The sequence below is a fragment of the Protomyctophum bolini genome (genome assembly GCF_963924005.1).
Source record: "Protomyctophum bolini genome assembly, chromosome: 12".
NCBI lineage: Eukaryota > Metazoa > Chordata > Actinopteri > Myctophiformes > Myctophidae > Protomyctophum > Protomyctophum bolini.
In genome coordinates, this window is record NC_137873.1 from 20781424 (window position 1) to 20796442 (window position 15019).

Genomic DNA, 15019 nt, shown 5'->3' on the forward strand with positions numbered 1-15019 from the left:
CCGTGCGGGCACTGGTGGTGGTGCTGAGTTCTGACAGCCGAGTCACAGCTTCTTCTTCTGAATTACTTTATCTTTGCCTTGGAAAATACATTTTGCGTTTTGCTGTCTCCCAAAACAAACCAGCGCGCGCTACTGTTTGCTACAAAGCGACTGGAAGCGGACGAGCTTTACAGACATACCAATAGTAGCCAATCATATGCTGATTAGGCCAGTTGCTGTATAGCCTACCTACCCGATCACCAGGGACCAACAACACACACACACAATAGCCTTCTATATAATGCTGCGCACATATATTATATATATTTAAAAAAAATACCCAGCATAATTTTTGGGAAGGCTAAGCCTTCCCTAGCCTTATACACACCCGCCGCCTATGGGCACTGTACTGTAGGCATATAATACCTGGCTAGGTGAAAACAAAAGAAACCTGATTAGCATTTGAGTACTTTTAACACCTCTGAACAGCCGGCGGAGAGGTTCACATTTTCGGAATTTTGCGACAGAGTCACAGAGGGTCAATAATTCCCAGAAAATCTGTAATGTTAATATAAAATGTCCACAAATCTTCATGGGGGCTAAAAGGGGCTATTTAATTCTTCATGGGGGCTATAGCCCCCACAGACTCGACGTCGTTGACCTTAACTATTTACTTAAATCATGTCAAATGACTTTTATATACAGTGTATACATAATGCAATTCAACATGATAAAAGCAAGAACAGTAGTAAGTACAAAACAAATCATAAAGGAAAACTACTACACCAGTAAGACTAGGTTCATTGATACTTACAGACAGTCACCTTGTCGTCTCACTTCTCCTGCTACGAATTGTATAGAGAACCAACCTCTTCCCCTGGCTTTTATCTGACCAAGGTCACTGTACCCTTATTAGATCTTTAACTCTTGAAATGAAACCAAATGGACCAAGAGTTCAATTATTGTTAAACATCTGTATTACTTAATTTACAGACATTATTGTTAAAAATCTGTATTACTTAATTTACAGACATTACACAATTTGAGAATGTAGAATAATTGTTATTTTGATCAACGACTTATCTCTCCTACCAACATCAATATAGCATGGAATTGTGGACAAAATCCAATCTGACGACAACAAAACATTCTTAATTTAGGGTCTTCTTCTTCTTTCGTGTATCATAAAATGGCCAATTCAGTGTCATGCAGTCATGCCCTCGTCCCTCCTGCTCTGGTCCTAAGTAAAAAAGGCCAGCTTCTGAAGGGTGGGCTGTATAGGGGGCAGCCTGTGATGATGTGCTCGGCAGTCTGTTCAGGCTCGCCACACTCGCATGCTGCACTGTCCGATAGGCCCCACTTCTTCATAGATGACTTGAAGTGTCCCACGCCACAGCGCAGACGGTTCAGCGAGGTCCATATATGAATTTAGGGTCTGAGAGGCTAAATCTCATCAAACTGTGGTCGGTGGCTCAAATGCCAAATTAATTATGATTCGAAAAGGGTTGAAAACCTAAACCACTGCTATATATAGGGGTTGGCAGAGGGAGTGCAGAGCAGGATTACATTAGATAATGAAAAAATGGGTTTCAAAATTGTGGGATAACATTTCCCAGGAAAAAAGAAAAGAAAACCACTGCTATAGTCTACAGCTTGCTTAAATGCAGCATCTGTCTTCTAGATACCTTATTTGTAAAGTTATGCAATATTGGTATTGGTACTTGGTAAAAATGTGATTATATTGTAGCACTGGGACTGATTTGCACACCAGCATGCCACGCACGGGCACATTTAAGAATACTTTTACTGAGGTCCTTGACCCTCAAAACATAGGTCACCTTACTTTGCCATTTTTTTTATGTCTACCGTCTATCTGTCTGTCATATCAACACCTGATCTAGGGATGTAGGCTATAGAAATAAAAAACTTAAAAAAATCCTGTTTTGATTCAACAAATATAGGTTTTTCCAGAAGAGGGCAGCAGAGGGCCTCACACAGCCCATCATTCAGTGGAGACAGACCAGTCATCTCCTTGACTCTTCAAGTATTGCAGCTGAATTGTCACCATTATTATCATTCAACCGTCAACGGTACGTACCATGATTTAGCTTCTGAATTATTGTAATCATATGGGCTACAAAAAACACAACGCGTCTTTAAAACAGAATGCATTTGGTTGTTTTAAGATTTAAAAGCCATTATCAGTGCAAAAGCCCAATATACAACTAAATGGGCAATTATTGCAATAGGCTACTTGCCGCAACCACACCTGTTCATAATCACTAATTAGTTTCTTCAGAAGAACGCTAGGCTGTATAGTAGCCCATGTGGCCAATGATGTGGCTCTGTCTGGACACTATATGGGTTGGGTAGACAAACACATGGGAAATTGTTTAGTAGCCTATAGGATTAATTCACCCCTAATTGATCAACCCGAGGGTTTAGTAGGCCTACTGTTTACAGTCATTCAGTCAATGGTTTATAGTTTAGTCTATCAGTTTATCCAGGCAGCCAGTCACTGTCCGAGTGTGATCAAGCAGTTGATAACTGATATCGCCACTTTGCTTCGTCAGAAAGGGAGGGGAGCGGAGCGGGTCGGTTTGGAAACAGCAGGCGCGCGCGCGAGCACACACGCACGCACGCACACACACACACACACACACACAGTCGACCGCTGCAAAGTAGCTCTGAGCGTGGGACGCACAAATCTGAGCTGCGCTCTCTCTCTCTCTCTCTCTCTCTCTCCTCAAGAGACTGAAGAGCCTTATCTCTACAGTGAGGCGCTCACTCTCTCATCTCAACCAATGATGTGAAAATCGGACGGAAACGCTTGTCAGATCAGATGTGTAAAGTTGTCATCGCTTCATTGCACGCCAGTGTCGATCACATCCAGCATTGATCCCGTGGCGGCTACAAACTAAAGCTACAGCAGCGTGTAGGCCGATCACAACGGATATATACCTGGAGGAGTGAGATGCGGCAACATGTCCCGGGGAATATGCCCACGCGTGAACTCTTTCCTGTGGATTTTGTCAACAGCCCTGTTGTTGTTCGTGCTGAACGTGGTCGTCGTGGACGCATACAGCTGTCATGAAGTTCGGACCGCGTTCCAGCTGAGACAGATCGGTCCACTGCACCGCGTACCGGAGACACCTGGCACAGGTGAGTGAGTGGAGAATGGTGGACTTGTTGCACACTTGTTATGCACATACATGCAACAGTCTCCTCTGTCGGGGGGTGGGGGGTCAAAACAAAACTTATCCTACAGTTGTCAAACTTCATCAAACCAAATGTGTCTATAATATGCATGCAATGTGCATGCATGCAGCCTAAAAAAACAGACATAGTTTTAAACAAGTATAGCCTTGCCATATCTAAGGATGGCAATAGTTTTGGCATAGGCTACATCGGTGGTTCTCAAAGTGGGGTTCAGGGACCCTCAGGTTCCTTGAGGGGGTTCCGAATGAGGGTCCATTTGGAACCTCATTTCAGGTATGTATACACTCATGGAATCTTGAAATTAAAAAGTTTGAGAACCTCTGGGCTACATAGCCTATCTGCATAGATATTTTGTCAACAGAGCACCATGCACTGCAGGAGCAGTGATGAATGATGATGATAATGACGATGATTATGTTTTTTTTGGCTGGTGACTGTTCTGCCCCCTTAATTGTCAAAAGAGCACGTGTTGTTTAGTCGTTCGTATCGTTACACACACACACACACACACACACACACACGCACGCACCACTTACCCCCATCTGAAAAGGATTTGTGCCAGGAACCCCCAGAAGAGATTCAAAAGTTAACTTGTTTTAATTTATTTATCTGCTATTTTTGAATAGCCAGCAAGCATAATTGGATAAAGTGTTAATAATTATGATGCTAGATAAAGTAGGCTACTTGTGCACTTTGAGAACCAATGTGTTAGAGCACTAAAGAAGTTGTAGGCTTGGTTTAAAATAAACTTTTCTTCCAAATTTCAGATTTCAAATCATGCCTACAACTCTTTAAACTCTCCTTTCTCTCTCTCTCTCTCTCTCTCTCTCTCTCCCCCCCCCCCCCCCCCCCCTTGGGCAGGGTATCATAAAAGTTAACCTTAACCACTACAAATGATATAATGCTGTCAATTGTAAAAATTAGTTGGTTGATCTGAAAATGAAAAACACAATGAAATATTATAGCAATAAAAGAAAATCAAGTCCTTGTACCATGAGCACAAGAAAGGTAGTTAATGTGTTAATGTTGCCTTCTATAAAACATCACAATCTTTCATGTAAATGTGCAAGAGGGCACAATGAATGGCACAATGAATCAAGCTATTCCAAATTCTCCACATAACTCAGAAAAATAAATCTCGTCTACAGGCTTTCTTAAATCAGAACCTTTTTTTTTTTGGTGTAAATCTTCAAAGATTCCACCGGTTCGCTGTGCCAACCAACTGCTTACCAAGCAAGCATGCTCTTTGGAGAGATTAATTAATTATTTTGCTAATTTCCTTTGGCACAGACACTCGACAAGGCTGCTGAGGCAGGATTTTCTGAGCTGGTATACAAGCTTCTAGAGCAACAGGCTGACTCTTATGGTCCAATACAGTAATGGTTCTCTTATTTGACAATTTGACCAATATTTGACCAGCTTGTTTTACTTTTGAGTTTTGAGTTAATGTTGTCACTTTACTGTAGAGCATTGAGTCGGTAACGATGGAAATTGGAGATCCATGCCCCACAAGACTGCAATACCCATTGTACCCATGTCAGAGTACCCTTTCCACCCATCTATCTGTGTCCCTTTTATGCCCATATATGGAGATTTATGTAAGCCTATCTCTCTCTCTCTGTATCTCTTTATTCCTATATATGGAGTTCTGTGTCAGGCTTCCCAAATATGGAGTGTTGTGATGTCAGAACAGGCCGCTCCATATATGGACCCTGGGCAGGTGCCTTGTCCAGAGCCCCGGCAGAGCCCTTTTGTGGCGGTTCTGAAGAACCGTGGGTGCAACCGACTCGACACTGGGCACTGCACTCCATGTGGGGATGTGGAACTCGTGTGTCGAATTTGAAGTCAGTGGGGCGAACGGTTCTCGAGTTACGTGCATTACAGGTGTACACACATACGTACAGACAGACAGAGACACGGCTTTAATCGCAAATTAGCACTTTCCATGCATGCATCATTTTCAGTCATGAGATTTTATTTTATCTCAGTATAGACCCCACAGGGGTCTATAGTAGGGCCCCCTCCTGTTTTCCCTCTACACACCAAATATATTTACCAAAAATAGCCAATTTACAAGTTGCAATACACTGTAGTAAGCTTGCAGATCTCCTAATTTCACCGAAATATTCACCCCAGAAGGGATGCTAGTAGCCTGACTAGGATGCTAGGGTTCAATGTGGTTGAATGTTCATATAATCCATAAACCCACAGACAGACTTGACCACTTTCAAACTGCCGTCCCTCTTGAAAATGTTCCAAAAATGTAAAACAATCCTCAGAAAATGTGGCTGATCTACAACCTCACAACAGGTCACATCACGACATGTTTTGAGCTTGTAGATCAGTTAATCTATACTTTAGCCGTCACGACAAAGTATCAAATAAGGACACAAATCTATAAAACAAACTTAAAGATGACTGTTGGGTAGAAACCTCTTGTTTCTGTTCTACCTGTATACGTATTTGTTTTTTTTCTCCCAGAAAACCATTGGACCGCATTTGAGTACCAATATCATACAGTTATGTATTTATTTTAAAATCTAACATTTGTAAAAGATTTTCAGAAATGGGGGTGCAAAGGTTTTCACTTTTCAGAGATAATTATTTAATTTGAAATTTCACTGGAGGATACGCAATTTGAGATGCACTCGTTTTCGTATTTGCATCACAATCCTGCCACATTCGCAATGTGTCGCTGCTGTCGCATCACAACATGTTGCATCATGAGCTTGTAGATCTGCTGCTTTGTTCAATAAAATGGACATTTATAAGTTACTTACTTTTGCACAGTGACAGTGAGGAAACGCTCCTGGGATGCATTTGTTCCAAGTCTGGTTTAAGGGCAAAAAATATAAACATCTTGGAACTGGTTTGGGCTTCAGTTCAGCTATGTTTTCCTCAAAATGTGTATTATGTAAGCATAATAAGGCAATTTTCATCACTTTGGATTTGTTATGCCACTTTACATGCCTGTGGTACTGTTTAGAATTCCCTACAATACACTGTTGGATGCCTGCTCCATTTTTGTCGTCTTTCTTTTTTTTCGCATTCCGGCTTTATTTCTGATACTGACAGTGGTGAACAAAGGGTCAGTCAGTCAGTCAGTCAGTCAGTCGGACGGACGAGAGAGATAGACGGATAGAATAGAGACATATCAAAGAGCCACAGATCGCGCTGCAGGAAGGACTATAGCCATTGTTGGACAGTAACTAAGTAGGCCTACATTTACTCAAGTACTGTCCTTAAATACACAGTAGGCCTATTTCCATTTTCTTATTTTCTTACAGTATACTGTACTTACTCCACTACAACTTTAGCCAATCTGCAAGCTCACGGTGTGATGTGCTGCCATCATGCTTTGAGAGCCTGTAGATCTGCTGTTTTCAAGTAGAATTTTTAAAAACTGGGACATTCTGCATTTTTGATATATTAATTGATTGAATACTTTATTAACAGCTTGCAATTAGTACAGAGGTACAATTTACAATGATTGTTAAAAGGATAACACAAATAGCCCTAGGGGCTTGTTTTCATAGTGGTCCAGAAATTATGAGCACAATGAGTTTTGAGTATTTCTACTCAAAATGTTGAAGGCACTACACTCTACTAGCAACTTGTATTTGTATTTCTACCTTGTGGTGTTGCTAACTTTTACTTCAGTCAAACAAAATCTTTTATGTTAGACATTATTGAGGGAAATTAAGATTCTCTTAGCCGCTTACCTCCAATCCTTTAGCCCACATTTTAATCTGAAAGCAAATGATGTTCCATGTGTGAGCATGGAATCCTCTTCTCGTTTGAGTAAATGGAGCAATTAGGCACCGCTCAATAATAATATTGACACCAGGTTGAAAGTGGTTAAGTTTACCAGCTAGAATGTAGATAAGAATGACTATTTCATCAGATCATAATGTTTCTCTCTCCCCACCTACAGTATAAATGGTTTATGCTGTACCAAATCTACTCTTAACAACTACGAGTTTCTCTCACGGCGGTCTCTTGGCACCGCAACGTTTCAAAACGGGGGTCTGAGGCCTAAAACGTATCAATTTGGACCGCACTGCTACATTACTGTCACATACAGGAAGGCTGCAGCTGTAGCATCAGACATGTCTGTCTCTGAAATACCGCAATGGCGAGAGAAGAGCAATAGATAGCTGGCTGGGAAACATACCTTGTGGTGCATCCAAACCACTTGATATGTTTGTTTGGGGTTTGGGGGGACGGGGGAGGGGGGACGGGGACTGCTGTCGCTGCTAGCAACAGTGCATGTCAATTCCAGTGCAAGAGGGCTACACCTCAAGCGGAATGCTCGTCGCTCCTCTGTGAAGATGTCACCGTTCTCTGAACAGAAGCCTGTCCAAGAGACCAGGAAGGGCTGGTTGATTGGCCAACTCTGGTACTCACTCTGGTACTGGCGTCGTACGGGCGACGCCATGTTGCTCCATGGTGCTCCATGGAAGGAAAGACACAATGGGATATATGCAGCCAACACTTCCGCGTTCAGCTTCCTTGGTCTCAACTGCGCATGTTTCTTTCCTTCCATGGAGCAACCCGTACGACGCCATGTTGTCTTCACGTACATAAGAGTAAAACTTATTTTTGTTTGGCTTCCTTCAGACAATGCAACAGCATACTGTAGATAACATAACATCAACAGCAAGCACAGCAAACGGGGATAGAGTAAAGAGTGCAAGAAAGAGCAAACAATGGGTAAATGTAGTCGAGTAGTAAAAGTATTGGAAATATTGGAAATACCTCAAAATTGTACTTAAGTACCGTACTTTCTGTAAGTAAATGTACTTAAGTTACTTTTCACCACATCACCAAACTGGCATCTACCCCCGGTGGCAGAGTGAGTGTGTGCAGGCCAGCCAGCAGGCCTAACTTTGGGAGTCCACACTTCTCATGCTCTTTGATTGGCTGCAGAACTCTTTTAGTTCCCTTTTTATCTTGAGACAGATTTTCGTAATTTTACTGTTTCAAAGACACACGTGATGATGTAGTTTAAATACAGTAGTAGTTTGTAGGGCTGATGTATTAACCTGTGGGGAAAAAGTAGTTTACTGTATATGATTCTGTTATTGTGCCATATGGCTGTACCATGAATTTAACACATGCTCGCACGCGCACACGTGCGCTTGTGAACACACACACACACACACACACACACACACACACACACACGATATGAAAGAAGCTAGTACGCTGCTTTTTGGGTGTGTATTCCCTCGATCAAACATCATTGCATCAAGTCTGAGACATTGTGTTGTTTTTGTCAAGAGAGGTTGTTTTGGGTCAGGCGCAATCTGTCTTCAAAGCACTGACCAGCGGATGGAGATTGAATGGGAGGGGGTTGTTGGAGTGGGATTTACTGTGGGATATTTATGTGTGCGTGCCTGCCTGCCTGTGTGTGTGTGCGTGCATGTGCGTGTGTGTACTTAACTCTACTACTCTGCATCATTTCTCAGATCAAAAGCCAACCAAAGCAACTCTTGCGATTTCAAGTGGCCGAAACCTTGTTGGTCCGTCTCTCTCTCTCTCTCTCTCTCTCTCTCTCTCTCTCTCTCTCTCTCTCTCTTCACAGGTCAATGTTTGTTTTAGGATACAGTACTGTGCTTCATTCATGTGTAGTGAACTGAGTTCCCAGTAGGTACCCTAGGACTGTGGCAGCAGGAAACTTAAAGGAATACGCCAATGTTTTCCCACACTATCTTAGAGTCTCTATACCGGAAAGGATTAATGACCAATATTACTGTATTAGTGCAGTGGTTTGAAAACCTTTTTAATTCCAAGGACACCCACAACTCTGAGTGTACATATGGAATCAAATAGACCTGTGAGGGTCCATTTGTTTCTGGTTTAACATGTATTCTGACAACGGGTACAAGATATTGCATTCCCAACTTGAATTGTTACCAATTTAGGCCAACCATTACACTTGATGCTGCGTCTCTTCCCTGCACAGAACTGCTTTAGGACTTACTTATGCTGTGATACATTTAATATGAGAGTGCTCCAGGGGCGTGTGTGATGCATGGCCAAGCAAGCACTCCGTGTTGAGATTATGAGCTAGCCAATTTCCAGCTGCCAAATTTGGACATATATCAATTAGAGTTCAGCCGGCGAGACAGTCCCATTCATAAACACACGCGCGCTACAGTTGGCCATTCCTGTAGCGTCCTCTGTTATATGTGGTCACCCCATTTATAGTGCAGATAAGCCCACATGTTTGAACAGCGCAGCATCTGGCTGCATATGTAACTGTTCCATCCAGTCCTTAGAGCAGATATGCCTTTAAAGTTAATAATAGCTTGATAAACATGTTTCTTCTATTGTCTGTGATTAACTGGATTATTAAAATCTTTTTGATAATGAGAGAGAAAGGTAGCCCAATATCTATAATTGAGTGATTAAACGCTATTTGAAAGTGTTGCAAATAGCCTGCATCCTCAGACTCACTAAATTGAGAAAAGATGCAATCATCTCACCCTCTGGGGGTCCTGGGATGCAATACTGTACTCAATACTGTACTCTAATGTTGTTGAAGTAGGACTCATAAAATGTCCCTGGGACCCATCTAAAAGACCTGGTCCTTGGACCCATTACATTGAAAACCTATTTACATCACTGAAGGCCTTACCTACTTTGAGAGTATGCACGTGGAACAAAATGGACCCTAACAGGTCTAAGTCTGAGGACCCTTTTACACCAAAATAACTTTGGTTTTAGAACTGGTTCCGTTCTAGATTCTGCAAACTTTGATTGTGCTTTCACATATTTTGGTTCCAGTTCCGAAAGGGGCCAGAGAGTATACACACAGGGAACCAAATGGACCCACAGGTGTTGGTTTAGTTCCATTTGTACATTCTCCGTGTTAAAAGAACACTCAGGACTTTACAGTGCATGCATGTATTTTACATAGGCAAGCAGGATAACGTGTTAATAGTGAGGGAATGGGAACACAGCATGTTATCACATGTCACCACATCCTTAACTAGTCACAGCATCAAAAGCCTTTGGCAGGCTCTCAAAGCTCCAACATGCTCTTTGATTGGCTGCAGTTATTTTAGTTCCCTTTTTAACTTGGCCTTTCTCACACAGAGGAAGCATACAGTACAGTACACATGGTGCAAATCCACTCTGTGCACAGTACGGAGTGCTCTTCAAAAGTCACTCCTCTACACCGTAACACGCTTCCCATAAAGGCAACCACACAAAAAAAAGCCACATAAAAAGAAATGTTTTCTTTTGAAATGTGAATATGAAGTCGGAGGCAGGCTTTCAGTATGATCAGTGTGTCATCGGTTAGGATGAATTCACTTAGCTTGGACGTAGATGGTGACTTTCTCACCTTCGCACACAGCGTTTCCAGCTTGTAGATCTGCTGATTTTGTGTGACGCTGTAGTATGATATTATAGAATAGTATTGTTAATTTGCAGAAAAACAAAAAGTTAGAATATGACATAAGAGGTTTCTGCCCGACATCAACAATATACAATAGATACACTGAACCGCCTGACCGCTGAAATGCTCTGTTTTCAATGCACTCCAGTCACACAGGCCTTTTTAGTGTGTTGTGTCCCTGTCTGGAGCTGCTTATTATCATGTCTGCAGTCTGGGGCGCTGCAGCACAAGATCTCTTATTGGATTTCAGTTCAGGCACTATCTTCAGTTCAGGCACTATCTTCAGTTTAGGCACTATCTTCAGTTCAGGCACTATCTTCTTGTATTTCAGCTGTTAATTATGTGCTTGGTTTCATTGCCGGGGTGCAGAGGAGGGTTAGTCTGCTGCAGGTTAGTAGTGGTAGTGCCAAGTATATCACCTACTTCGCATATGATATGACTATTTAAATGCTCTTTGTGTGTGCGAGCGCGCGCGTGTGTGTGCGTGCGCGCTTGCCCGAGCTAAAAGATGACAGACTTTGTCCCCGTGCTCTAGGAATAGAGAGCAGACCTGATGTCTGTGGAGGAGTGGTCAGCAGATATAGCCCAACAGAATTGCTCTCATGGTCAGATTGCTGCTTGTCTGGATAGTGACAGTGTTGAGTCCTGTGGTCATGTGGCTGTATAGCCCGGTCCCTGCTTTAGCAACCCCTTCGTGTGTGTGTGTGTGTGCGCGCCCGTCCGTCCTACCGGTCAATAGCCTCCTCATTGTCCTCTGTTTTTTAACCACGTAACCTCCTTTGTGGTTGACCGGGAGTCCCTCAGGGCTTTATACTAGTGTCTTTCCTGTTTTCGGCACCCTACATTACCGTAAATGCCTTCGCTGAGAATAGCACATCTACAAGCACAGAACGCGCAGCGCTGTTTGAGTGGTTAACCTGAGCCAGACTGATTTTAGAGAGTCCTGGACTACCAATTAACGATATATTGTTTTTGTCCAAAAGGACTAAATTAATTTAACTCAATTTGAAAAACTTGATGTTATTAAAAAATAGCCATCACGTCGCTTGGAGGTTTGGATAACATTTGTAATTTTTGCCATAAATAGTGCACGCCAGGTTGAAATTGGTGAAACAAGAACAAATAAATAAATCAATGTCAATTGTGACCGGGATAACGTTTTGGTGCCTAAGCCGGCCGGTGAACAGCGGTCGGACTTAGTTTGAGTGATATCTCTGTTCAAAAACTGCCTACAAGAAGCCTCGAGCATGTGCCAGGATATAGAATGATGTATGAGTAATACTTCACTTCCTTGTTTGGGTACTAGCAATACTTTCTATAGCAGCATTATAACGCCATCTACTGGATTAGATTGTGGGATATGTGATGCTTTCCCTCCCAGCAATTTGACAAAACGTTCTGTCATGACTGTCCTTCGGACCATGGGAGCTGCGAAACGCCCACATTTTGATGAAACGGACACATTCTGACAGGTAAATGTTAATGGACTAGTCTGGTTATCCTATCCCAGTTAAAAATCGGGACATCGGCTGCCTAAAACCCCAGCGATATTTCGGCTCAATCGATACATCGCACTGGCTCTACATTGAACACGATCCGTCGCACCCTGCCCACTGGTACAGCTCTGGACCTCATGCCAATCGTTGTGGGCAGTGCCAGCTTGGGGCTTGGAAAAGCCAAACATTCCAGAGGCAGTTCAGGGTTATCCAAAAATCCAGGTATGCAAGCAAGGCCCCTTTGAGCTGTGTTTTCATTCAACACGGTCCCTCCCAAGCACAGCAAATCAACATAAGAGTAAATATCCTGCCGGTTCAGTGGATGGGTCTGCTTCAAAGAGGAAGCATGCAGGCTTCCTGAGGCAAGAGTACGATATCTAAAGAGAACCATGTCGACTTGCTGCTTTAATTACCTTTCTGACAATGTTATTCCTGTTCTCTGAAGAAAAAAAGTAATCCAAACAGCGGCATCAGGAAACTGCCATCTACTCCCCTGCCCCCTGTCATCAACACGTTGAAAATCCAAACATTTCCATTCCTTATTGAGGAGCGATGTGAGCTGCATACAAATTCATTTGCGTGTGTGCGTGTGTGTGCGTGCGGCTGTGCACGTAGGCATGTATGTTTAGATAGTGTGGTCAGAGCGTACATCGTCAGCAGTATCTACAGTACCATTCCCACTACTGCACTGATGTTGAGGATGGCTGGCTCGGCACCGAGTACTTTCCTATACGAAAACAGCTCTTCGACGATCTTTGAGTAACATACTCTGTATGTAACGCCTCCTGAAAGACGTGAGCGGAAGCCGTCATCTTTTTGTCATTTCCGTTCATGAACATATTATTTAAAAATATCCTCAAAATATATTTTAAATTCCACTTTTTGCGAAGCAGAAAGCTAGATATGATATTGTCCCAGGATTTCATGGTGGTCACATGGTTTTGTGAGCCCTTACTTATTGTTCTGGTGTGGTCTGTATGGTAATTAACCTGTGGTGTAATTTCCTATAAAAGCCATGTTTTATCTGCAATCGTGTTAGTCACCCTGATGAAGGTAGTTAGTCGCAACGTGTATAGGTGCATTTTAACTTTCAATTCAATTCAATTTTATTAAAGTGTCAAATCACAAGTTGTCTCAAGACACTTTACATATAGAGCAGAAAACCGACAAATATCCACATAAAGCAAGCAATATTGCATGGTAACAAACAACTCCCCCTTAGGAAGACCCTTTTTTTGTCTCTGTTGGATGGAAACCTCATATGCCCAAAACTGTTACTTCTCAAATTCAAGAATAGGAAAAGATCTACAAGCTCAAAACGTGTACTTTTGTGTGACGCTGTAGCACGGCATTCATTTACGGAAAAAAAAACAAAGTTAGAATATTATGAAGATGGGTTTCTTCCCAACAGCAACACCAGTCCTGAGAGGCTTAAGGCCAGTTTTCCGGTGTGTCTGTCTCTCTCTCTCAGCACAGGGCAGGGGTCTCGTGGCACTGGAGAGGGCACTGAGGTGTGGTGGAAGTAATTGTGACCGACAAGTCATGACCCCCTGAATGGAGCCACAGCTTTAATATGGCAAATTGCTCCAGAGGTATTTGTCACCTGAGGACGATTAGTGGAATTAGGGTCCAGATTTGACATCCAGTTTGCCAGGACCCGAGTGTGTGAATGTTTGGTCAGGCGGAACCACTACTAATCAGAGCCTTTTGGAATGACTTCCCCCTGCCTTGTCAGCCCTCTTGGATATGAAATGGCATCACATTAGAGCAGCTTGGTTCTCAAAGTGGGGTCCTGGGACACCCAAGGGGTCCTGGAGGAGGTTCCAGGGTGTTCCCAGCTAAATGAGGAACAGTTTAACCACTTAAGCCCATTAGATTTTTTTAGGTGCATTGTCAAGATCTTTTGGAAAATGTTGACAAATCTATCTCTATATTATGGGGATCTCTGCAAAATCCTTTTTAATGGTGTTCTGCGGCCAAATAGATATACTGTACATTTTGGTGTCCTTAACATTAAAATATTTAAGAACCACTGCCTGAAAGCAAATATATAATATAGGAATGATTTTTAATATACTGTGTAGATTTCTGTTTAGCAATTGCTTTGCTCTTACCCTAAAGCTTTAACACAAAACATTATTATACACAGTAAATGCCTCAGTATAAGGGCGTATGCGTGTGATCATCATACATTATTATACACAGTAAATGCCTCAATATAAGGGGGTGATCATCATACCCAGAATAACTACTTTCTGGCCTTGACAGCACATACATCCACGTAAAACGACGTTAAACTCATTTTGCCACTTACTTTGCCACTCAATTTGTCACTCACTCTATGAATGCTCAGCCTCATATATGCGCAAACTTTAGAAAAGAAATGTACACTTGTAAAGTTTAATAGTAACAACATTGAGGATTTCACTGTGTATATTATGAAGGGCTGCATGAGAATATTTCTTTTTACTGATTATCTAAACCGTAAAATCCTGTCATAATTTAAAATGTATTTAATTCTCAGTTCAATTAACACTTTACTGTGTGGCCTGGATAAAGCATGGACACGAAGAAAGTGTGAGCTGTATAAATATGTTTTTATTTCTACTTTTTGTTTGTTTTATCTCTCACATTGTATTGTTAAGCGACTGTGTTTTAGGTTGTGCATAATTGCGTGTCATGTAATCCCATGTGGGGTTTTACACAAATAAATAAATAAAATGCAATTTATTATGTTAAATGCTGCCCTATAAATACCAGAGTATAAAGAAAGAAAGAAAAATTGTGTACTGTAGATCCAAAAAAGCCATACATATTAATAACCTTGCTCTGTCCTAACCCCAACTTCCATTATTTTAAATGTCCTTGGAAGAGTGCTACACTCAGTCTCGAACATTTCATTTAGTTTGACTTTTAT

At 42.0% G+C, this 15019-nt stretch overlaps 1 protein-coding gene across 2 annotated transcripts in view; it reads left to right on the plus strand.

The window, feature by feature from the left end:
• The first annotated feature begins 2651 nt into the window (after positions 1–2651).
• The window catches only part of LOC308325824 (glypican-5-like), a 163544-nt gene continuing 151176 nt past the window's right edge, over positions 2652–15019 (plus strand). For both annotated transcript variants that reach the window (XM_080778527.1, XM_080778528.1), the window contains exon 1: positions 2652–3141. In XM_080778527.1, coding sequence (XP_080634653.1) covers positions 2964–3141 — 178 coding nt within the window. In that variant the 5' untranslated portion in view covers positions 2652–2963. The remainder of the gene's footprint in view (positions 3142–15019) is intronic.